Genomic DNA, 26,697 nt, shown 5'->3' on the forward strand with positions numbered 1-26,697 from the left:
TGAAAGGGGTTAAGTGCAGGAATCAGCAGATCCCTGGATGTCTCAGATGGGGTGAAATTGGCTGACAACCTTAGGCACTAAAAAGAGGATGGGATACACCCACATGCACCACTCCAATTTGGGAACCTCCACGTTTGCGCTCTTCTGGAGTAACGTTTGTGCTCTTCTGGAGTAAGGAGGCGATCCTTTGTTGAAGAGCACTGAGATGGTCCTTGAGCCAAGGTCTTATCCTCATGCCAGAAATTGAGAAATTTGAGGAATAGTCCATCTCGGCCAGATGTTCATGCACAGTCCTCTGAAATCTCTAGGGCCTCATGTGCAAGAAATTCAAGAGTCACCCACCACAGGGAGGTCTTGGAGTCAGGCTGGTAATGCACTCTCCAGATAGTCCTGCTTTTGGAGTAGAAGGCAAGGGCTTGTCACAGGGATGAGCCTTGCTGGCTCCTCCTCTGTTGCAACATCAGCATTGACCGCACCACCCTTTTGGTAAACTGTGGCTGCATGGTGGGAGGGCTGATATCGTCAGTGGCCCAGTATGGGTCTGGAGGCTTGTGGTTTTATTATGAGTGCCAAGAACGTATTTCCACTTGCTTGTTTGACCAATTCTCCCTTCTTCTGGACCACAAATCGAAGGTGGGGGAGGATGGCTCTTTCTGATGATTCTGCCTTCCACCCCTACAGCTGGTAGTGCCTCATGTTTGCTATACTGTCTGCTCCTTAGACCTTCTATCTAATTAGTAGCCAGCAATGATCAATCAGATTGTTACAAATGATCTGATTGGCCCTCGCCAGGTCCTTAACCGGACGACAAAGACTTACGGACGCGCATCGAGTCCCTCGCAGTTCCTTTTCTTTCTTCTGTCAGGCCACCAAGGAAAGGGAGAAGGGACTACATGTAGTCCCTTCTCCCTGATCCCTGGTGGCCATTTATTTTCCTTTTTTTTCCTCGGAGAAAGGGTTGCACCGCTGTTTCTAGACTTGATAAAAAACTGCTATTAGTACACTCAAATGATGTGCCGGGGTGCTAATAGCAATATAACCCTTGGAGGGGGGGCATTACTGATTGAGTAATGCCCCTGGGGCTACGTTAAAGCCCATGCCTCGCTCGGGTTTCTGACTATCACCCTGATGGCATTACCCTACCAGTAATGCCCCCCCTCCTTGGGTTCTATAGTTTAATTAAATCATGATCTACTTTTCCAGGTGTTCCTTCAGAGGAGGATAATCAACACCCTCTTCCAGAACCAACACCAGTACCTGAAGTGAGTATGGATTGTGAAGCATAGGCAACATGCTTACCAGCTCTGAACCCAAATGTGAAAGCAGTGTAATCTTTCTTTAGAGTAAAATGTACACTATATCCACCTGATCATGTGGGGAGGTCTCTTCGGAATAGACCAACTTCTTGGAAGTGGCACGGGGAAGGAGAGAGTGTTATTTTTAGATTGTCCAGGAACTCCTTATCAAACCCCTGCTGTGGGTACCTCCTCGACCAGTGTCTGGGGATGTCTGCTTTTTGGGATCCCTTCACTCTCTGTAGTTGATGCTCCTCACACTCTACCGGATAGACTCTTGACCTCTTTGGGAACATAGCGCATCCATAGACTCAAGAGGAGAGGGTGTGCTGGCTGTCACATCAAAAAGATATACATTGGCTTGGGTGCACGGGCGAATGTGAGTTGTATGTTTCTTTGAGTGAATGAGAACATATATATGGTGTTTGAATGTGTGTGCTTGTGTGTGTGCTAGGTGGGGGAAGGACCTCTGATTGGGGGTGGGACAGAGAGAGACCACATTTCTGCATCCAGCAAGGCCAAGTGTTCTTATTGTGGCATAGCGTTTTTACTGGCATTTAGGGAAAGGAAAGCATGATGAGCCTTCTTATAGTGGTGCGGGGTCCATTTGTGCAAAGTGCAGCCAGCTAGGGGATGCTTTCACACTGTGGTACGGCCTTTTTACTGGCATGTAGAGCAAAGCCAACAGTATGAATGTTCTTACATTGGGAGACGAGGCGCATTTGTGCAGCCAGCAAGGCATGATTTCTTACCATAGCAAGGGATATGTATACAGGCATGAAAGGGAAAGCCAAGATGATGACTGCTATTAGATGGAAGAGTGAAGGTAGATTTGGAAAATGCTCCTGTGCGCTGATGGTGACTTGGCATCTAATGTTTTTTTCATGTGTTACTCTACTAAACCAACTATAAATTGTGTGGCTTTTTACCTTTATTTTCCCCACAAACTAAGCTATAAAATGAACAATTTGAGCCCATCATTTACTACAGTTTCTGGGAGAGGTTGGTTGCTCTCGAATATTCGCTATCAGGTAATAATGTCCCCATAGTTAATGTCCCCATACATATTTGTCATAATGTCGCTGGGAAAAGCCATTGGCAGCATTATATATGGTGACATTATGTATGGGGATGGGTTGCAGGGTTGTCTCCTGCTCCCCTTTAAAAAAAAAAAATCTATGTTTGCGGGGGTGTCCCCCGCATGTTCAAGGTAATAATGTCTCTGCAAAAAACAGTGACTTTTTTGTCAGGAGACATTTTTGCGGGGACATTATTACATGGAACCGCATATTCATGGCACATTTGTACACCTTTCCAAATAGAATTCACCAGCCACCACTGACAAAGCAACGAAGTTAGTAACAACCTTATCTGCCTGTACCACTAGTAGGTGTCAGTCCAGATTGCATAAACACCTGTGCATGCTTTCAGAAATATCTTGTGAGTTTCTGCACTGAACAAAGCGAAAATCGTCTGGGAACATGGGAGACCGAGAAAACACCCATTGCTATTTGTCAATGTGATGCTGACAATAAGGAAACAGGATCCATCCAACAGATGTATATGCATTCAGCATCCCTGAATATTAACACTTCCGTATATGCTGCGTTGCTAGGGTGCGCCTAGAGCTGCTGTTGCCAAGTCATTTCTTCGGGCATTCCGTTTGCATGAAGTGCAAATGCAGGGCACACATGACTTGAGCCAGCAGACACTGATTTCTTACCACTGATATTCCCGACTGATAGTACATTCTCTCCCTTCAGGCATTCGCAATCTATGTCTGAAACATGGAGTGGCTCCAGTACACCCCACTAGGCCCGGCGTTCTGTGCAGGCGGGCCCTTGCCTGGTCTCTAGGCTGTGGTATCCAGCCACCCACTGCCACTGCAAGCTGATTGTTGGCGATCCGTGGGGAATGAGGAAGAACAAGCACGCGCATGCATGCATGGCTGGCTTCTAAGCGTGCCCATCATTCATTTACATGACACCGATTCCTTCGAGATCCTTCGAGAGATTTAATTACCCTCAGTTACTAAGATTGACAATTTTTAAAAACACTCCAGCGTATTTTCCTTCCTACGGCTTTGTAGGGGGTATTTTTGTCACCGTTAAAAGCACGTGAGCCGGCATCGTGTTATTTATAAACCTTGCTCAGACGTTCCTGTTGCGTTTTCTTCGCGTGAATGTTAAGTGTGTTCTCCATGACATTTCTAGCAAGCTGAAGTAACACTGCGAGCACTTGAGGAACAACTGTCAGTTGACAGGCACAGGGCCTTCGCAGGAGTCCCCAACTTGGCCACGAGGTTATTTTTGGAGGCAGGAGTCGTGTTTTTTTTTTTGCTTGAAGGGCAGAACGTGAATTCCTATAGTCGTTGCTGCTGCATTGCTCAGAGGCGGGGTGCGTGGCTAAGAATATCCAAGACACTGGAGACAGGGACAGCGACGGCGCGAGGCATTCTGGGTAATGCGTTGAGGTGGGCAGTTTTATTTACAGGGACACTTTATGATTTTCAAATGAATGGGTTTTGGCAATTAAATGAGGTTCTCGGACTTCCCTTGCTTCATACAGACCTATATCTCTCTTGGACTCCCTGTTCAAAATACTAGGTCATGCCATTTTGGCCGGACGGGAGGATTGGGTTGTGAGTAGCGGAAATCCTTACGTCCTCAATCACTTTCTTTTAGTCTTCTGCCATCGCTCTCTCTCTCTCTCTCTCTCTCTCTCTCTCTTTATGCCCCTCAAATTCCTACCTCAGTCACTTCCACACCGCTCTCATTTCTAAGGCGGCCAACTTTCTATAATCATTTTATGTGAGATGCTTCTACATACGTCACATGGTGATGACGTCACAGCACAATTCACGTTTGTCCTGCCCCCATTTGTTATTTAGGCAATTGGTGAAAGGCTGTAAACGCTGTAACACCCAGCTTAATTCATATGCTTATGGTTTGTCCTGAGGAGGAGATGGTCCCGTTTTGTAACTGTAAACATGACCACTATAATTATTGGCATTGTAATAAAGTAAGAGCATTAAAAGCACAACTGGAGGAGTGGCGGCAGAAACTCCACCTGCAGGCATGCAAAGGAGGCCAGTTTCCAGACTGCTGAATGAATGGAGGTGGGACTTTACACTGTCCAGGACGGGACAACGCCTTCCAAAATGAGACAGGTCTGCAAAATGTGGGACAGTTGGCCACCCTACGTCATTTCCCCTCCCAGCTCCCTCCACCCTATATAGTCTAAATCTGATCTTAATCATACATGCTTCAGGTGCTTACTGTTAGGACTGATTTTCTATACTCTGGCCTGGTGGACAGATGTATAGAAGGCCAACCTATATTGTGACAGGGACGACTCTCGGGAGTTGTAGCCAAACCAGTTTGGGTAGCAGTGACAGACGGTCTAGGCTATTATCTTCAGAGGAGGTGGGCTTGTAAAGGGTCCACAATGCGGTCACACAATGGGAATCACAGATTACGCTTAGACAGGATGGATATATAAGTACAATTATTATTTATTGGCACAACACACTATAGAAAAATGACTAGTGGCAAGTAGAGTTATCACACAATACTGATGTAAATAGATACATAATGCATCCAGGGCATAATATTCAACACAAACTCCTGCTTAGGAAATATAAGGTTATATTTATGCACTCATGGTCCACAGAGAATGATCCCTAACTCAAATTGTCCAGCCCTAAATTGTCTGGGGCCTTTTGCCCAATAGTTGAGGTAAAAGTTCCACAGAAACTTTGAAGCAGGAACAAATATAGGGAGGGTCTCTGGGGTCCAGTGAAAGGTTCTTATGGTTAGAGTATAAGTTAAACTAGCTAACAGAAGTAGCCCACACTTTCAGAAGTCTTGCGCAAGCAAGTAATGGCAAAGTCAAAAGTGTTAGAATAAAGGTTTATTATAGGTCCATTGACTTATAATGGGAGTATATGGGTAGGTACGAAGCTCTGTACCTTACCCCATACTCCGATTCTTCCCCAGACTTGGCAGAACAAAGGAAGATGTTCTGAGGTTGCTTTTCCCGCTGAAAGTCGCAGTCCTTAATTTGAAGGGATTGCAGGTTCTAGCTGATCTCCGGTTGTTCTTTTTCACTGTTGCAAGGACTCTAGATGGAAGAATGCAGCAAAACTTAATGCAGGACCCCTCTCAGGACTGGGCTTGGGTCAGGTAAGTGATTTGGAATGGTGGTCACCGCAGAACGGTGACACAAAGGGACTCAACTGCTGCGGTCAGACTTTCCCTCCTATCTGGGGTCCCCTTGGTGCTAGGTCGCTGACATTTCATAGAGATTAGTCTTGTAGGGCCAGCTGGGGATCCCCCAAAGAGTTAGAAGAATATAGCTATCAGCCCCACATCGGGGGGTGTACATGACCAGCAGCAGACCGCAGCCTAAGCCTAGGAAGGTACGAGCGAAGCGAGGATCTCACTGACGATTTAGGGCCATTACCGGCCATGCACGCACCCCTAAAAAGGGGGTGATTGCTATCACGCCACGAGGCTCCACCAAAGTGCAAATCTTTTTTTTTTTTCATGGGAGACGGCCGCAGTAATTATAACAGGACTTAGAGGGTCATTACCGATTTGCTGGTAACCTGCCTGTACTACTGATGGGTTACCGGCAAACCAACCTTACCATTACAGGCACCAGATATTACAGTGTTACCGGGATATTACAAGTGCCGGCAATCGTGGTAAGTTCTCATTCCATGAACCCCTAAAGGACTTAATGGAATGGCAATGCAGCAATCACCGGTAGTACCAAGCCCAGTGAATGCAGCCACTATTTGCTGGTAGGGGCCTGAACTCCCAGTATGTCAGGCCGACTGGTAGTTCACTGCACCTACTGGCAAACTTGGAGTGTGCCGGTCCAGTAAAAATGCCCAGGTGCGATTTGGACTCATAATAATGCAATATAATGTAAATAGGTCTTGTAAACCTCACCTTTCGCCATGTTTGTGTGAGAAGAGGGGTAGATGCATTAGATGATAGGTTGATGAATGCAGACTCGGAGAACCCATTTTCTGTGTGCTACTCGGCTTGTAGGTATTATGGTTTAGGCAGGGGTATGTTGACAGAAGCCTCTTTCTTGATACAATCTCAGTCTGTTACTCTCTATCATTTGTGCTCCTGGGGCATGGATGGTGTTGTGATGGGGTGAGCATGGATTAATGAGTATCTTAAGAGTGTTTGAGCAGAAGTGTTTCCAATGTGGCTGGTTAGGAGGTACACATTGAGATTAAATGGTTGGATGGGTAGGGCGTGGTCAAGTCAGGGAGCAGGACACCATGTTCGTGGGGTGCATACAAATACCACATGCAAGGAGCAGAGGTAGGGCAATAAGCCTTGGGGAAACAGAGCAACAATGGCAATAATAGCTGAAATGAATTGATGGTGAGAGTGCCAGAGGCTCACCTGATGGCTCAGAGAGAGGAGGAAGAGGTAACTGAGGCTTTCTGTATGGGACATGGTCTCCATAAAGGTACACACTCTTTGAAAAACAAAGAAAGTGTGAAAAGTGTGATTGTTTATGATTTTTCAAGGTATATTGGTTTCTGGTTGATTAGTGGGATTTAGGGTTTGGTGAAGTGGGGTAGAAAAAGTTTACCGAGTGCTTGCACTGAAGTTTTTAACTGGTACATAAAACATACATTCCGATTTGCACCCATCTAAAGAAAACCAATGGTTTGCAATGGGCAAAGGATAGTACGCAGCTATGCGGTTAGATGAAAAGACTATAGAGCCATATCAGATGATACATGCCAGATGTTCAAGTCATCTCCTCAAGTGAAGTCTGCACCCCATCCACTCTCCATTTAACTTGAGACTGGGCGATCTCCTTCCCCTGTTTCCCCCGCAGTAGCTTGTAGCTCCTTTGATGCCAAGTTACCCCTTTTTCTCGATCCCTGGGTATTTTATATCCCTGCTCTCTACAATGGATTCTTTCGATCTGCCTCCCTCGCCTAGTACGTCCCCCCTGTGACTGGCAATGTATTCTGCTGCCTCCAAAATCTAGATCTGCACTCAATAAATACATAATTATTATTAATAATAATAATAATAATAATAATAATAATAATAATAATTATAATAATAATAATAATCTGTTTATTGGACCAGAACCTCAACTTCTCACTAACAAGAAAACAGTTTTCATTAAACTTAGCAGATATGGCTTGTTGACAGAATCCCATATCTTTTGTGGGCAGGGGTACACTCAGAAGAACCATGACATTCCTTGGAATTATTCTTATCGCTTCTAACTCCAAATGATCAATGACTTTCTTTATGGCAAATGGTCCATTTGTGCTTCATAATGTTTTGTGAGACAAGGAGCAGAGTGAGCTCAGAGTCATAGCATACATTACACTTGATTTTCTTGCAATATAGTCCCAGTGAGTGACAATATCACAGTTTTACATTCTCCACACAAGACTTTATAGGTGACTGAATTATTTTCTGATACACTAAAAGCTACTAGAAGCAACAGCAGGAGCAGGTATTGAATGTAGGATGACCTGTGGGGATCTCGTTGTGCCTATCATAGAGCAGGGGACACGAAGTTGACTGTCCATAGATGTTAAATAACCTATCACCGATGAATTCAATCTTTCAAAGCAGCGCCAAAAGCTATTAAAATACTTTTTCACTAACATATTATTAGCACTAGGTGTGGAGTCACTGGCTAGCCAAATCACACCTTTATTACCCCATGCCTCCGTTCAGTAAATCTGTATCCCTCACCCTCCTTCTTTGTACTCAGTACTTTTGCTAGGTTGCTTGTTCCATGCCCTGCTACAGAAATGCCATACATGCATTGAAAGATACAGGCATATATATATATGCATACATAAACAAATGCACACACACACAATCACTCACTAGACACGTTTTTGTATTGGGAGTAGCGTACTCCCTATTTTCTTAAGTTGGCAATCAAATGAATTTGTTAGTAACAAAGTAATGGCCACTCCCAGTGGGAGAGGGGTATGTTTGAGGTAAGAACAATATATAGCCTAGAAACAGATATCTTTTCATAATCCAGAATTCTTTGCACATAAACAGTCATGGAAATAAAAAGATTTTGTTTTTTTAAATCTCAGTTCTCTTCAGATCAGGCAGTAATAATATTTGAGCTTCTTCTTCTGCTGGTGAGTCAGGGCCCTATGTGCGCATTGTTTCCTTTTTCTGCTGGGAGTATTTTTTGTTAATTTTTGGGGTTATTTACCGTTTTTTAAATGTAAAAGTGAATGTTATGCTGGTTATCTTTTGGGTTGGACACATACATACCTACATGCAGATATGCATGCATACATGTAAGGCAGTGATCAGTGATGAAGATACAAACTTAAAAGAAACCCTGAACTCTCTGACCGGACCACATACTTAGCAAAGTTTGAGAAAAACACCAAAAAAGCAGCTTCAGGTAGTATCTTGAAGCAAGTGACTTTTATAGAGGGGCACATAAGTTATCTCTGTAGAGGGGTACATATTTACTATGACAAGTGGAACTAGGCATGCTTGTTTAGAAATTTAAGACCTTTCAGAATCACAATTAGGTTTAACGTATCAGCGATTAAACCAGAATCCTATCGAACCTTGCTGTTAAAAAATGGGAACACCATTTAACTTATTATAAAACACTTTACTCTGATGACGCAATCAACTCCATGCACATACAGCCCTTTTTGGCACAATTCTATTTTGCCATACTCCCTATGGAGAGATCAGAGGAACTTGAGAGGACCATCACAGCCCCATATAATGAAATCCACAGTTACTCAGGCCAATACCGAACTCCGTTTTATGCTCTGAAGGGTCACACAATCCATGGACAACTCCTTGATTGTTGTTCTTCCTTAACCTGGTGTGCCTTAAAATGGGATGTATCAATTAGGCGGTACTCTCCTCCTGCTAACTATTCTCAATCAAGCAGTTTTCACACACAATGAACAGACCTATATATATATATATATATATATATATATATAAAACAAAGTCATGTTTGTTTGTGGGTTTGTATGTGGCATTCTTGGGGATGTACCTCTTCATGAACGGTGAGGACTGGTGTCATAGATTTTGCATGGAATATTCTGTATTCTTTTGCAGGATTAAGGCAACTATTTCTGGCTCGATAGGTCATCCCATTCCCGAGATAATTCCATCTTTTCGGTTGTTCGTCTTTGTGTTTTGGCATTACGTTTTGTGGTGTTATGCCGCCATCTAAAGGTTATTTGTAGGAAGTGCTCATCATCGCGCATAGAAGCTGAAACGTGATCAACATTCTGAAGAACGAAGATCTCAAAACCATGAAGCTGATAGAATTCACTATGCTTTGAGAAAGAACAATGAAAGTGCTGAAGAACCTGAAGCAAGTCTTAGTGATCAGAGCATTTGTGCTGCTAAAAAACAAAGCAATGCAACTGCTAATGAAACTGAAACACGACTTGCTGTGAAGAGAAATAGAGCTGACCAACGAAGCAATAAAACTTCAGAAGAAACTGAAGTGAGACTTACTGATCAGAGATTTAAACATCTGAGAATTGAAACCCCGGGCGAAGCTAGTATTACATAATCTAAGTCTGCATATACATATCACATTTAAAATACTGGAGTACATCTGTGCCTATGAAACTACAAAATTACTACTATGGAAAAGTTTTATGTTCGCTGGTACATTTCTGTGGCACCAGAACCTCAAGATATCCCTATGGGTTGGTCTGCAGTGGCCTCTTTAAGTGTATGTATTTATGTATGTATGTATGTATGCATGTATGTATGTGTATGTATGTATGTATGTATGTATGTGTGCATGTATGTATGTATGCATGCAAGTGATTTATATAGCACAAACTTAGCTAGAACTCAACAAAGTGCTGTGCAATTAAGGGAGAGGAACATAATTGGTGGGTGGAGGATCGGGTCCTCATTTGATGGTGAAGTGTGCCTTGAAGAGTGGGGTCTTCAGATATGTCCTGAATCGCAGGAGGGAGCCAGCCTGATCCTGTTTTCTGTTCCTCTCCTTTTTGCAATTCTTGGATTCTGGTCTACTGATATCTTGGCTCCTGGTGTTGCTCTGACCTCCTGTGATGGTGATCTTGTTAGCTAAGCACAATGACATCTTGGACATTGCAGGCTGTCTTGAACGTTATGCGAGCTTGGAGGGGTAACACGTTTAGTTTCTTGGGAGTGAGGCAGTAACCAGTGTATTTCCTTGAGAGTGGGCACATGTGGTACTATTTCTTCATTCTTGTGATGAGGAATGCTGGTCAGATTTCAGTAGGGTCAGAGTAGTGGTTGGGTTAACTGCCAGCAGGGCATTGACCCATTCAGGTGAGAGAACCCCAGGGACAGAACCGTGGATTTGAGGTCTGAGTTGAGTATGAAGGTTTGAATGCACTGCAAGAGTGGGAGCTGGTACTATGCTGTTTGGGTCTTCTTGGTGATGTGTGCTTTGAAGAAGAAATCACAATTGATGGTGATGCTTAAAGACTTTGCATTAGGGCAGCCAGCTGGGGGGAGAAGCCATGGATATCCATATGTGTCAGGCAGTTTTGAACTTGGGTGTGTTGGGTGATGCCCTCAAAAAGGACACATGCTCTTCTGGTAGGGCTGAGGATCAAAGAGGCTCTTGACATCCAGGCTTGAATTTTGTATAGGAAGTGTTTCATTTGGCAAATGTCATCAAGACAGTTGACTTGCAGGTGTGTCATCAGCATAGTGCAGTTTGATGTTGAATTTGGCTGTGAGTTCTACCGGTGGTTCTATCTAGAGGTTGAGCATGACAGGGGAGAGTGGTGCCTTTTGGGACCCTGCTGGTCACTGTGTGTTGCTAGAATATGCAGATGCCCTTTTGGACGATACTGTGTCTGTTGATGAAGGACAGTTGCATTGAATTGAGTGCCATGCGGAAGGAAAGGGTGTTGAGTAGCGCTTTGATGTCAAATGTGTCAAAAGGGGCAGAGAGGGTGAACAGGACCAGTAGGCATGGGTCACCTTTATCCACGATGAGGAGTTCTGCATTAATGACTTTGATGGTGGTGGTCTTGGTGCTGCGTCTTGGTCAAAGCCTGACTGGTATACTTGAATTTATGACATTGTTTGCACTGATCTTGCCAATGAAGGTTAGATGGGTGATGAGATGGTCATTTCCTAGGTCATCTACCTCGAGTGTGGGCTTCTTTAGTAGTAGGTGTGGGATCTGGGCAGTTCTCAATGTGTCAGCATAAGAGGCTTTGCTCGGATCAGGCATTGATTGTGTGAAGGAGATGAGTGAGACCATTTTCTGTGATTTTCTTAAAGATGCAGGCTGGGAGGACATCCTCCTCTTTCTAGATGGCCTAGAGTAACGAGAGAATGTTTGTAAATTCTTCCAGTGTTACGGTCCTGAATTCTGGCCATCTTGTGGCATGGCATGGTGGAGATGGCAGGGGTGTCTATTTTGGATACTTATTTATTTATTAAGACATGCATTTGCAGTAGTATTTACTACAAGGATTTTACCAATTTGATACTGGTGGGGTCCACCAGTTTTTCAAACACATATAGTTCCTGAATAGTACACTTCAGGTTTTGGTGTACACCATTTACAATTTCTATAAAAATGTATACATTGATTTGATTTGAATAATTGTTGGTGCCCGCTCAAACATTTGCCATTATTATGGGTAAGGTGTCATCAATATGGTGAAAGATGACTATTTCATCTATGAAAAAAAATGTTGATTGCATTGCATCTCTCCATGGATTTGGTACTGCAGGCACAGGTTTAGGGCTGGTACAGTGTTTGGCAGTCTTGACAAGGGTGCTCCTCTTACAGGAGGCTTCTGCTATGGATGCTGTGTAGTAATGTGCTTTGGCTGTGGTGGTATGTGTCTTGAGGGGTGAGCAGTGGTGAAACCTTCTGGTAATTGTGTTTTTTCTCCAGATCTTTTCAGTTTTTCAGAACACATGTTTACTGTCAGTGAGTACTTGTGTATACCAGGGTGTGGATGGCTTTATTTGGTTGGTTTGTAGTTTTAAAGGTGGATGTATGGATGTTCGGAGTCAGTAAGAGTGCAGTTGAGCGGGTTCAGAAGGATGTTGATGTTGGATGGAGGAGTGTGGAAGTCAGATTGGTGAGTTGTTCTTCTAAGTTGTCTCAGGGGACATTTGTGAATGAGCATCGAGGTGCCTTTGTTGGTTTCAGTTGCCCTTAAAAGGTGGACGTTGAGTGCTGGGAACTGAAAGGTATGGCACAGTGGCCAGTCCTGTGTAGTTGTACAAGTGGAAGGCAGTTGATGTCTGGGGATGAGCTGAATATCAGGAGATGGAGGCTCCCTTTAACATAGGTAGGATACGTGAAGAGTTGCGTGATGTGGAGCTTCTCCAGAAGATTCAGAAGAACTTCTTTGATTTCTGTGGTTGATTGCATTCCTGGAAGACTGAGGACTCATAGGAACATGTTGATGTAATGGAAGGAAGCTGACGCAGTAATAATGTCAGTGATTTCATCCAGTAAGAATTTTTAATTTGTGTGAGCGGTAGATCATGTACAAAGCAGCAGTTGTGGTGTTGGAGAACAAGAGTGACACGTAAGAAGCTCCATAGATTTGAGGAGCCGAGGGGGCACTGGAGTGCATGCCCATGCAGTCTTGGGGATGGCTGCAAGGCCCCCTCTGGATTTCTCTGTATGGATCATGCTGTAGTCAGTAGGGAAAAGGATGCCAGGATGTGGAATGAGGTGGGGGCAAGCCAGGTTTTATTATGAACATTGTGTCAAGGTTGTGGGTGGTGATGATACCTGCAATGTCTACCAGCAGGGAGAGCATTGTGGAAGATGAGGCTGCTTGTTTGAGTGGTCTAGCTTGGAAGGCTATGAGTCGGATGTTGAGGTTTAATGAGTTAAAACTGCCATTGCACTTGGTGTGTGCTGGGTTTTTGCATTTAAGAGTTATGGTGAGGATAGGCCAAAGTGCATAAGGAATGAAGCGCATGGGGGTAGGGTCCTCTATTGTTGTGCATTGGTTGTGGCCCTTGGCACTTTGCAGAATTAAACAGGTGTACTGGATGAAGCTCTTGTTTCCACCAGCCATTTGTGCGGGACTGATGGGCAAGGAATGCGCTAGTAAGAAGGATGTTAAAAGCAGAAAGATGGAGGATCCCCACAAAGTGAGGGCAAGGAGACAGGAATCATTCATAGGGGCATGGGAAACCGAAGGAGAAAGGCACACAAAACTAAGGCAAAATGCAGACAAACAAGCACAAAACAAAGGGTTTGAAAAATAGAAGGGTGCAGAAATTACACGGAAGGAGAGGAGGCAGGAAGCAGTCACAGGAGCAGGAATAAAGAAGGAAAAATGCAGCCAGAAAAGGAGACAACATGGTTAATTAAATGATTCTGTTTCACATTCCTTTAATTTTATCATCACTAAACCCGTAACTTACCATCAAATAATATTTTCATTTGACTCAAAGATGCTCTAATTGAGAAATGAAATGAAACTTACTTGAACGTGAAGACTTCCCTCATCGCTTCTTGTTTTCTCGAGGGACCTCGATGGACATTTTGCAGTAGTTGTTTTTGAGATTATAAATCTCAACTAGAAGAGTTTCTCATCTGTTCTTCCTGATACAAGTGCCCAGCCCTCGACATGTCACTGAATCGTTTGTTATATTGGGGTGATTGCATTATTTATCGAGCGGAGCACCCACCTTTACTTTTGCATTTGTCTACAATGTGCGGTGCTCTGTCTTCTATACGTCGCTGCACTACATAAGTGCATCAATCATAGGTTAACTAACATGATATGCTTGAGCAAGTCGTTGCATGTACTGCACTTTCTGTGGTAGAAGTTACGTTTGGATCCTGCCAGATGTGTTCCTTGCTCAACATGTTTACGGGTGGGGGTGGGGGCCATCTTTATAACTGGATCATGCAGACTTGTACTCCATAACTGAGCATGGGGGACCTCACTGTGAGGGTGAATTCCTGAACTGCATCCTCTGTCACTGTGACAGCACAGCTGTTTGGGGGGAAGAGTTTTGAAGTGGGTAAAAGGTGCAATATGAGATAATGGCCATGAGATGTAATGAGTGTAGGTGCAGAGTTCTCCCCACACTGCATTCATAAGGCTGGAGAAGACCTGTAATGTAGGAGCATGAGATCTGAAATTCACACATTGGCCTTTGAAGGAGAGAAGAAGCGCCATCATTACCAGGACAGTCCATGATATATACTAAAAAAGAAAGTAAGAAGAGAGGATCAGGTCCTCTTGAGATCAAAAGCATGAAACAGGAGGCCATCTATCACATCTCCAGAGTGTAAGATGCACTCATGGGTCGTGTTTGGTCAGCTGGATTCTTTCGTTAGGGATGCAGAGTGCAAAATAGAGGGAAGCAATGTCCCACAGCTTTCCTGCTACATGAATTGCCATAGAAACCTGGTATCAATGACTAAGCAAATGCATAACCGCCAAACTGCAAAGTGTGTGTATTTCCGCCCTAAATTACATAGGACATTGTTCTATGTTCCACCAACTCGCACACTTACAGTAAGTCAAGAGAACAGTAGTTAATCACAGAAACCAAGCATTAAACACCAAACCCAACCTTACTTTAGGTCTTAAGCATGTTTTCACTGCTGCGTGATGTACTGCCTCGGAAGCACAGTTATGCCACAATCCGAACCAAAAACGTTTATCAGAAAACAGTTGACATCAATGTTCACGTTGTGTCTTAGTTCTTTACAGATATGATATCTTTATTGATAAACTAAATTCATCTAAGCAGGCACGTAGTGAAGAAAACAAAGGTTTATTTTCTGCCAATTCCTTGGAATGTGGGCGTTTTATTGGCATATGTGTCTGGCATGTATGGGACTTATAATAATATTCAGGGATTTGAGAATAAGGGAGAAGCGCCTCGTACCTGAAAGCTCGGATCGTGGTTAGGCCTTCCATCGTCTCTGAAAAGTGTGAGAGAAGCGGGAGCTGGGTGCTGTCGTCCAACTGCTGCAGATCCCTGCAATGAGAGTGGGGGAAAGAGCAAAGACGTCATTCCAAGCGACGCCCCTACAGAACAGAAAGCCACTTTAATGTAACATGGGAAAGGAATACGCAGAAGGTGGTCCAGGCGGTTTCTATTATCTTTGGGCATTCAAACTGCAGTGACCTAAATGTAGAGAACTCAGTGGAGGCGGTGGCGTGGAAGGCAGGCACGGTAACCTTCCCGCTCTGCCATGCACCACAGAACAAGCAAGCGGTGCCCGAGGCTTCAGTGCTGAACAGTGGAGTATTAGATGAGAAGACACGAAGACACGGTCTGCCCTGATTCTTCACCCTGGCACACACGCATTTTTATCTTCCAATATAAACTGCTGCCAGCATTGTAGCATCGATCTCTCTCAGGCACGCTCTTGCCTTATGGTTCAAGTGTGATTTAAGAGGTACCTAATTTGGCTCATTTGACAGAGGCGCGCCCACAGTAACCACATGTATTCCTCTCATTGGCTCCGACTTCACTAAAGAGCATTGCAGATAAATGATGTACACACACCTTCACAGCTTTGTGTATGTTACTTAAAAGCAGGCACATCACTTCACCAAAGTGCAGGGGTACTGGAAGTGACATCACATACCCGATGACATGACAGTAAGTGGCATCAGATCACCTTTGACCATGACATCCTCACAAGAAGTGATGTCATATGACCTTCTGCCCTGGTGACAGCATCGGAAGGGACACTGTAAAAGTACAAAAAACCCACACTAGGTGTAGAATTAATAGGTGAACAAAGAGTACCAAAATGGACAAAAGGTTATTTTAGTTTCAAACTGTGGTGCTGTCTGAATATGTAATTGGTGCAGTCATGATATGCCTGGGCCGCACGTAGCAGAGCCGTTATAGGGCAGGAAGGAATCGTACAAAAATGTCGACCTGGGAATTGCGACGGCTGAAAATGCTGACTTTTTTTTAACCCCCCCTTACACCACATATATATGTGGGGGGGATTTAGAGTATAATATTAATATGGAGGGGATGCGGGGGTCTCCACCCGCATATATATGTGGTGTAAAGGGGTAAAAAAAGTCACAATTTTCAGCCGTCGCAATAATCACATAGATCCGGGCAGGAGCGCTGCTTTCATATGCCAGTACCGCCTCATGTGGCTAGTCACTTCCATCTTATGTCCCTTAAAGCTGGACATGCCAGGTATTGATATATCATGCTCAATACTGTCGTATGCCAGGAACTACTATAAAATGCTAGGCGCAGCCTCTTATACACAGATAGTGCCATTTTATACCAAGTTAAGCCTTTTGCGGCCTGCATAATCTTCATATGGAAGCTACAGTCTCACAAGCGCAAGTGCTGCGATCATATGCCACGTGAAGACTCAGTTGCCCAAGTGATGTCATTGTATGCCAGGCAAACCAATAAATGATACATACATGATTCAGCGTGTTTCCTTATTTTATAGTGCAAACTTAACTGGATCACTTTTGATGATCTCAGTTTCAGAAATTTGGCCCAATGAGGTATACCCATTTGCTCAGTATCACACATGTTGCACATGTGGAAATGCCAGGGCTTGTGCCCACCCTACTGCCTCCGATGTACCCAGTACACCACGTCCCTTACCATCCAATCTTTAATTTTCCACCAATATTCTAAGGTGTTTGCATAGTGTTCTGTCAGAGCAAGTAATAAAGCCGACATGTGAAGGATCAAAATACATTCTAAATGAATCTGACAATATACAAGAAAACTTAATTGAAACCTGTTGGGCAAAAGAAGTGTGATTTCTTGCAATGGGATACGGATGGGAAACCCTTAATTCATTAACCTATCCACGTGCATGGCTCCATAATATCCTGCATGTGCAAACGTGCATAGAAATAACTGCTTTGCACAGTTTACAATGAAGTGTCATCACCTTTAAGATATAAAACTTAAAACATCAAGCAAACGGCAAACACAGAAATGCGTGCGCGCAAAACACACACGCACACAGAAAAACACACACACAGACTCAAAATGAATATATCGGAATACAGCTGCGCACAGAACGATAATTCTGAAGATGCCAAGGCAAGTGCTATTGTGGAAATGGTTCGTTTTGTTATGCACATGGTAATGTGTACATTCCTGTAGGAATTGCTTGCTGCAGTGCCTTCCACTATACAAACAGTCATCATTCTGAAAAGGTGAATGGGACTGGGCTCCAAGTGACGACACAAGTGACTTCATTCAGGATCACAATATGTTTTCAGTGAGCCACAAATGGCATGCTGACATCTAAGCGAGGTGGCCATTAGGCCAGGAGTCACAGAGGCAGTGCCAGGGGGACCAAGGAGTATTTTAGGTGTAGCAACTGCTACCCCTATCTACCCCCAAACATATTCCAACTGGCCTATGGGACAAAAGGGCAATGCCCAAACCAAAAACAGAAAATGCTAGTGTAGGCCATTTTTGGGGTCAAAGTGGGCCACTTTTTTGTCCAATGTGGACCAGTTTGATAAGTTACTTCACCATGCGGCTAGTAGTTTTGACCAGTGTTACTGAATAAATATTCTTTAAAATGCACAATTTGCATCACATGTTATCAAAAAACTCCCCCTTGTGTACTACTCTTACAGTCTGTCACAAAAGGATTGATTTACCATTTGCAGCTGTGGGCCAACATTTTCAATAGTGCCCGAGACAATTTTGTACCCCAGTCCGATCCAGCCCACAAATGTTATCCATGCGAAAAAGTCTAAAAGTCTCCAACAGTCAAGATCACACATTTATTTTTAATTTAGCGAAGGTGTTTTCATGTCACCATGGAACAGTTTCTGAATGTTTCTATTATTCTCATGTCCAGTAGTCACATAAGTGGGCAGAGTTTGCAGTTCCTGGGGCGTCGCTACGGAGCACACTCATTTCCCTATAAGTTGGTGTCAGCAGAACTGCGCCTGCTGACTTCTGTTTGGATCAGAGAAGGAGTGAGGCTGTGAAAATTGTGGCCCATTAGTCTTATCTCTATATCTAAATATAGAAGGCGGGGCCAGTCACTTCAGTTACATGCTTCTAATGGCAGTGGTAGACGGAATAATTCGGTTTTCAGATCGATCCCGATTCTGTGAGTCCCTGAGGGATCGACATATGCTGTTCCAGACTTCTGCTGCCTGCATGCTAGAAGTAGTCACATTTGATTCTCCATAACTACAATTTTATTTTCTCCAGGAAAGTCTGCCCTAAATCATTCATGCAAATGCACTCTCATTTCTGCATTGTTTAGACTCCCTCATGAGGCAGTTTTGAAGCACTCTCAATTGTGGCACAATAAGTTACTGAGGCCTCTGGGAGGTGACTACCCTAGGATTCCACGATGTTGTCAAGGGGAGGAACTCACAATGGAACCGATTCTCGGCCACTGACTCCCAACTCTTCCATTGAGAGTATCTAGCTAGACAGTATCCATCCAGCTGACAACAGTCACATTCAAAGTCAAAGGCCTTCCTCTAACCCCACATGGTTCCACTGAACTGCATAAACGTCATGTTTCATGCACCCACTATTCTAAGCATGGATTCCTTGGGAATAGCCCCTATTCCAAAGTATCCCACTATTTACACTATAATTAAACATGAAAGGGCATTTGAAACAAGCATTATTTGTTCTCATTGTCTGACACGCCACCCTTGTGTTCTTTCTTTAGTAATGTAGCTAGTTACTTAATTTAATGAGAGACTTTCAAGCTACTTCAATCTTTACCACCTCAAATTCCAACTCATTTACCAATACATGTTCATCCAGCAATTCCCACCTGTTGCACGTGCTCCATCGTAGGATCTCTGTCTTTTTACTCATTCCTTTTTTCATGTGGGAGGAATAATCTTGCTGCTGTGCATAGCTTCCATTGGAAGCCATTAGCAACCATTTCTTTTTATAGATGCTATTTTCCCCTGCTGCTGTTCTGGCACATCAGTGGAAAATGGAAGTTGTTTTCACTGGTGTTAGGGCCCAGTAGAGTGATACAGCATTTCCTCTGGCTCCACCTGGTCTCCTCAGACCAGAGGGAGGCGAAGAGGTGGAGCATGCTGACACAGCCTGAACTGCACCCGCTCGTAGGCCACTCTGGCCCAGAGAAGCCGACGGCAAGCACAGCATTGCTCTGTGACAGCGCTGGAGTCACGTGACTTGTCGACAACAAGCAGACGTGATGCTGCGGCGCTCGCGCAAAGCCTTCCTCGCTGAGCACAGCGGAGGCCTGGATCAGTGGCACGTGCATGGCGCCAAAGCTGGCAGCTCTGGCAGAAACAGCAGTGAGAAGTCAGGGCGGGTAGCAAGTTCACATGTACAAATAACCACATTTTAAAAAAATGAGGACTTGCAAATATGAACAAGGTTTTAGCCGTCCAGACAAACACTTCGTTGCTTCTGAAACCCAAGCTGAGCAATATTAGCAAAACAGTTACAACAAGGCATACAGGTGTGCGGTGTCTGTACCTTGCACCATAAGTAATAGAAAAGAGGTGCTTACATGTGCTTTTCCCACTGTGACTGTTGCTGTTCGCAGTGTCACCCGGAGCTCCATGTGGCTGTGCAAATGCCCCTGCAGTCCTCTAGGGGATATGGCAGTTGCACTTGTTGCACCCATCCTCACGGGACCCCAACTCATCTAAAACAAACAACACATGTAAGGTGCCATTTAGAGTTTATATTCACGTGGCCCTGGCACGCTGGGACCAGATTCCCAACAGGAAGGGGTAGTCCCACGTAGCATCCAGAAAAATGGAGGAGTCCAATGAGGAGGAGTGGCACATTCCTACACAACTCTGAATAAACACCAGGGATTGCAAAATGCCGGCACCTCCATGAGCAGCAGCCATTTAATGTGTCTGCTTGGGACTACTTTGTGCATTTGCATGCTTCCACAGCAGGAGCAGGCAGACCCTCCTTTGCATGGCAAATGTCCCCACATAAATTATACACACCCATGTGTCTTGTATTTAAGGTGATCAGACGTCCTGGTTTTGCCAGGACCATCCCGGTATTTTGCCCTTGTTCCCGAGAGTTTTTGGGGTTTTAAAACCCTGTCCTGGGATTGGAGGGATGGGTGGCTATGGTCCAGAATTTTGCAGGGATCCGATTAAGGAATCCCGAATTCGGGTCCAGTGCTGCTTTTTCCTGCTTGCCTGAATGCTCTTCAGACCCCCATTTCCTCCCCGTTCCTCTCCCTGGACGCTCTCTTCAATGAGAGGAGTGTGCATGTGAACACACCCTGGCAAGCAACATAGAAGTAGTACTACCGTTTTATCGTAGTCCTGTTTGTGTTTACTGTAGTCCTACTTCTATGTCTATTGTCTGTCATCGTTTTTTGTTGTTGTTTTTTTTACATCTGGTCACCCTACTTGTATTAAAGTGAGAGCTGTTGTGAAAACAGAGGCCATTTCTGTTATGACAAATTGATCCCGAAGGGCAGAAGTGGACGCTAGTTCCCATCGTACTGCAGCTGCTGTTTGCTTGTTGGCCCCTGGTTTCTACTGTTTAGCTGGATTTTGTCTTACCCCGACGGTAATGCTTGGGCCTTCTATATAAGTGCATAGTGACACTGCTCCTCAGAGGGTCACTTGGAAGCTCCTAAACCAGATGCCATATGGGGATTCAGAAAATGATTATTATATGCTTTGCAGCTACACCTTCTACGCGATAAACAAAAAACACTGGACTCTGTCAGTGATATGTATTTGCTAGCTATAAACTTTAGGTCCTGCCGCAAAGTGCCAGGCATCCACCATGATGCATCCTACGCCATTGCAAGCATTTGCCTCATATCTGTGGCTACACCTCTGATCAGAGATGCAGGGGCATGTAGGTGCTACCGGGCCGCAAGTTCATTCTGTGAATGAGGACCTGCTTAGTGTCTGTGAATCTTTTTTTAGGGGCGTCCCTAATTCTTAAGACTTGCCCCACCATCCATGCGCCTTCTGGAATATGTTTCAAGTGAATAATAAAACTGTGATGACACATAGCAGAGAGCTATAGATAGTTATGTTGTTATTCGTCTGTGGTTACTTATGCTAGGTTTTGAGTTTAGTCGTCCAAGGCAACAAGTTAATTTGTTTGGTACATTCTGAGTAGTGTGTTTCTGGGAACCATATTCTAATTTGTACTAATACGAAATCTTACTCATCCATCTATACATAGATATTTTTTTTACTGTTTTTATTGATTTTGTATCAACATGAACCAACAAAACATAACATAACAATTCAGAGTGTTGTTGAAATAAACATAATAGAAATAACCATGTTCTTACCCCCAATGCATTAATATATGCTCTCCAATTCCATACATTATCGCTCCGGCGGATCTGATATCATAGATTCGGTCAACCGAAATTCAACATACGGTCCCCATACATCTGGGTGATGGGCATGCAATGGTAAGGTGCAGATATAGGCCACATCAAAGTCATGACAATAAGCAATGGCCTCAACCAATGAGACCTCCTGGGTGCTGGCCCCATCCACCACACCATGGCTATTCTCTGTCCAGCTAAAACCGGTAGTAGACTTGTTAGTCTTTTGATCTGTTTAGATAGTCCCATGGTCAGACCAAGAAGCGCCATCAGGGGATCCATTGCCACTTGTTCCCTGACTATAGTGGACAGTGTCTCAAACACATCCCCCCAGAATTGTGCAGTAGGGGGGCACTTCCATGACAGATGTACAAAATCTGTATCAGTAGCTTTACAGCGCAAGCATTCCACAGTCACCTCCCGATAATATTTATGAATTAATTAATTTATTTCTTATAAATCATGACATGCCCATAGACCTCAGCATGCACAAAAAAACAGGACAAAACAAAAAAAAATAATACAACATTATAAAGCAAGAACAAATAGATTAGAGTGAAAACCCAGCTCAGGACAGGTGTAAGTGCTATCCACGATCTACAATGAGTTTTAGTTCAGATTACGTGTTCATAAAAAAATTACAGTTAGCTGAAAAGCTGGGAAGGTTGGTACGACCACAACCAATAATTAAACAATCTATATTTGCTTAAGTACACCATCCATTGATCTTCATCCTCCACAAAACCTTTAAGTCACAGCTTCTAACAATCCTCAGTCCAGTTCTTTGTTCAAACCAGGCTAGTAGCATATTTCTGAGGGCCTCCCTAGGATCAGGGCCGGATGAGGAGGTGTCATTAGAGATAGTAAGGTTTCTTTGGTCAAAAACAAGTCTTGTCTGGAATATATGGCAATTGTGATTTCCTCAGACAGAAATACTTTGTCCCAGTTCAGCGCCAGATACCGGAGAGCCAACATGAGCCTGCCTCACGGTCGCTCCAGATAAAGGTGAGACCATAATGTCAGGGTGTGATTGGATCCAATATTGGGATTTCAACAACTCCAGCAAACTAGCAGAATTCTATTCAGTTTGACTAGCTCTCTCCTCAGACTTTAGACTTTTCTCTGACAGCTCAGCCACATGAAGTTTATTAACAGCTGGGACTGCAATGGACTTTGAGAGATATTATTAAGAACCTCCATGTCCAGAAGTACATCAGCTTGGCATGGATTGTCCACCATAACAGGGCACATCAGCATCGCAACTTTGTTCGCTAGGTCCACCCAAAAACAAAAGTCATGAAAATGTCTACACTGGAGAAGATCAGCAATAATAGCGTCCCTCAATGCCATTGAGCAGAGCTGAGCTGATCCGTCTCATTGGATTGCTCATCATTTGGCCCTGGTATATCTCCAGGAAAAAGTCGCAGCTGTCTCCCCTTATCCATACCAGGCTATGAGGACATAAGAAAGTAAAAGGGCGACACTTGATAGCCTCCACACTAACTATGTGACCCAACTCTCAGCATGTGGTGACAGGAGGGCAAAACCGGAGAACTGGGTACATGGAAACCACCAGCAAACACAGAACAAGTGGCTGGCACTCTGGGGCTCACTTGTCACTTAGCAGGTCTCCGCCAGTGAGCTGCACTGCCACACAGTACGCAGACCTGCAGAATTTCAGCAGGCAGGCAATCCCATTAAACCCTGCCTCAAGTATTGTGGCCCTGGGTTAGAGCTTGTAACATTAATTTAAAGCAATTATCGAGAAACAAGAAAAGAATACCTGGAAGCAGTTCTTCCAACCTCGGCAGCTAATCTGTATGCCCGCAGAGGAGCTGACACTAGCGTCAACACTTCAGGCAGCAGAGCCATACAGCAGCCCAAAGAGGGAAAGGTTTAGAGGAAGGCACCTAGGAGCATAGGGAGAGCGTTCAAACACTCACTGCATCACACCAGAATACTGGCAAGCCGAACACAGGAGGGCCGCTTCCGACAGTCCACTGGATACCCCATGGCCTTCAAATGCTTTACATGCAGTTTTGATGGAGTCCAATAAGTTTGATGTAAGTAATTGAAGTGAATATGTTTATACCTAGTGTTAAGTGAGACACAGCGATTTTGGGCCTTCATGCATGTCCATGCCTCATCCTGTATTTCCATTCCTAGCACCCTCTCCCACGTCTGTTTCAATCTATCCCCTTCCTGTGGGAGTGCACACCTCAGCTTATTATAAATCCGGGACACCAACGTTCCTTTGCCGTGTGCTTCCATGATTACATGTAGTAGCGGAAAGGTGGGTGGCTGCTGTGGAAATGTAGGGAAACATGCTGTTAATTCATTTCTAATCTGGATGCACATGAATACATCTAGGAAGGTTGCCCTTCCCCTCCTTTTAAAGCCATCCAGGCTTAAGACGACATTGGGCTTCATTATGAGTCCGGCGGTAGCCGTGTTGGTAAAAATGTCACGGCTGCCGCCTGAGTCATTTTTTTTCCGGTGCCCAGCAATAGGAACTTACCAGGGCATTATGGCCCCAGCGGTCCCTACGGCCAGGTGCCGGAAAAAGAAAATCCCCATTCCCATTCGAGTCCCATTGGAGTCAATGGGAATGGGGAGGACAGATGCACCGGCACAGGGTGCAACTGTGCCGGTATATCCTTCAAGTTCTGCCGAGCGGGTGCCTTTCCGCAGACCTGGCGGGCGGAAAGGCACCCGCTCGTAGAACTAGTAGTTTGCCGGTCCAGAAACAACGATACGGGCAAGCTTACCGGTACCACTATTTCCGGACCGTCAACCTCGTAATGACCCCCATTGTTTGTATAATAGACACCCCAAAACTGCAATACCAAATTGGTCCACTAAAGAAACATAAACCCGTTCATTCGTGATTCGTAAGCCCTGAACATACTTAACCGGAAGTACCAGAGAATATAACATTGTTACTCCAAATTTGTCAGCCATTTTATGCCAGGCCACACACATGCTAGAAACCAGCCCAATAACTGCTTTCTTAAAACACAGTATTTCTCAAGATCACTGTATGATGGTGATGTAGTGCAACAATTTCTCTTTCAATCTGAACATGGGGTCTATGGGGCTTCGTCTCATTCCAAAAGGACAGACAGTGGGCCTGTGCCACCAAGTTATAATGCTCAAAGTCTGGGAGCACGAGAGCTCCTGTAGGATATGATTGTGTAAGCACCTCGTATTTCACTCTCTGGATCTTTCCCGCCCATATGAAGTCCATCAAGGTTTACTGCAAACTTTTCAAAAAGTATGTGGGAGGAATAATCGGGAGATTTTAAATAGGTCAAGAAACCTTGGTAAGACAACCATCTTTATAACCCCCACATGGCCCATAACAGAAAGCGGTAAGCCCCTCCATCTATGAACCTGGTCCTGTAACTTGTCAACTGCCCTACCATTGTTCTCCATAAATAACACATGCTATTTCAATGCCCAAGTATCTGGCACTGGTGAGCTCCCATCCAAAATCAAAATCACCCGTAAAGGGTCTGACGCTGGAAGTAAGAGGGAAAATCACTGATTTATCATAATACATGTTTAACCCAGACAATTCCTCAAATTAGATTATTTGTCTCATCACTGTTCTCTCGCGGATCCTTTAAGAAAAGGGATATATTGTCCATGTAGAGTGATAGAATAACTTTATGTCAATATAGCTGAATGCCTCTATTCAGATGTCGTTCCCTCACCATTGCAGTCAGACGCTGAATGGCAAGTGCAAATAAAAGTGGTGAGAGGGGGCAGAAAACAAACAGTAACATAGTTTGTACAACAGGCATACATTCAATTAAATTTGTTAAATGAATTCAGTACACTTGTGAACATATATTTTTATAATCAAAATTAGTCAAAACATAAATGTACATAATTTGTTACTGTTTGTTTTCTGCACAAATATGTTTGAAATGTTTGAACAATCAATTTGCATCCACGTAGGAACAATTATGTCAAATTAATTTTCTTTCCAGATTTGGACTCAAATACCTATGTTTAGGAAACATTTATGTTTTGACTAATTCATTTCGATTATATATAATAAAAATATATGTTCACAAATGTACTTAAGTATTGTGTATGTATCACTAACACTCAATGTAGATACCGGACACATTTTCATATTCTGCCAAGTGTTTGAATGTCTAATTATTGCCAAGATTCAGTCCTGCCTTTCATGTTTCTTGCCAAAAAAGTGCTTGTGAGTAAACATTATATAGAACCAGTTCTGATGGGAACACTAGTTTTGTTACCTAGTTTCTCCAGCTCCCAATATTGTGGCAATGTTTTCCCTTTGGATTCCTACAAAGGAGATGCATAGAGCAAAGCTACATAGTCAAGAAACCTGCAACCCAAACCCATCTTCCAATCAGTCCCGGACACAAACGGCCATTCAATTGAATCAAATGCCTTAATAGCCTTCAAAAGGACTGTGATTGCCGGCGCATCCCGATCCAGTGTCTTTAGAAGACCAAGGAACCTCCTGAAACCATACCTAGTGTTTTAACAGAAATACAACCCAACTGGTCCATGAGAACCAGGCTTTGTATAAAAGAAAAAAAGCCTATTCACCAGTAATTTGGCTAGAATTTTATTTTCCAAATTAATGAAGGATATGGACCTATATGAGGTCCAATTCTCTGGAGGCTTACTGGTCTTATGCAAGATTGTTATATGGCTTCACAAAGTGTCTGTGGAAGAGTGCCATTCTACGCTGCTTCCTGATGTAGCTGAAGCAATTATGGGGCTAAAATATGCCTATAGTCCTTCTAGAATTTGCCAATAAGACCATCAGGGTGTGGAGATTTGGGCCTGGGTAACTCTTTGATCACCCCTTTTCTCTCTTCCAGCGTTAAGTCCCTATCAAGATATTCCCTATGTTCGGGGACATCCAATGCAACTCGACCTCCTCCAGATACGGCTGGATGCTTTCTTCAAGGTGTGTCACTTTGTACGAGCATTGGGAACTGTAGAATTCCCCAAATACTTCTCCAGTGTCGGATGTCTCAAATACAAATTCCCCTTGGGAATTCCTAAT

The 26,697-nt window shown here is 43.9% G+C and overlaps 1 protein-coding gene across 1 annotated transcript in view; it reads right to left on the minus strand.

Annotated features, from left to right (window-relative positions):
- Positions 1-26,697, minus strand: part of ABCC8 (ATP binding cassette subfamily C member 8) — a 1,583,626-nt gene that overhangs the window by 243,795 nt on the left and 1,313,134 nt on the right. Inside the window, exon 31 of the mRNA XM_069623778.1 lies at positions 15,218-15,310. Within this exon, the coding sequence (XP_069479879.1) occupies positions 15,218-15,310 (93 nt within the window). The remainder of the gene's footprint in view (positions 1-15,217; positions 15,311-26,697) is intronic.

This window comes from Ambystoma mexicanum, chromosome 11 (genome assembly GCF_040938575.1).
Source record: "Ambystoma mexicanum isolate Mex_15411 chromosome 11, UKY_AmexF1_1, whole genome shotgun sequence".
NCBI classification, from domain to species: Eukaryota; Metazoa; Chordata; class Amphibia; order Caudata; family Ambystomatidae; genus Ambystoma; species Ambystoma mexicanum.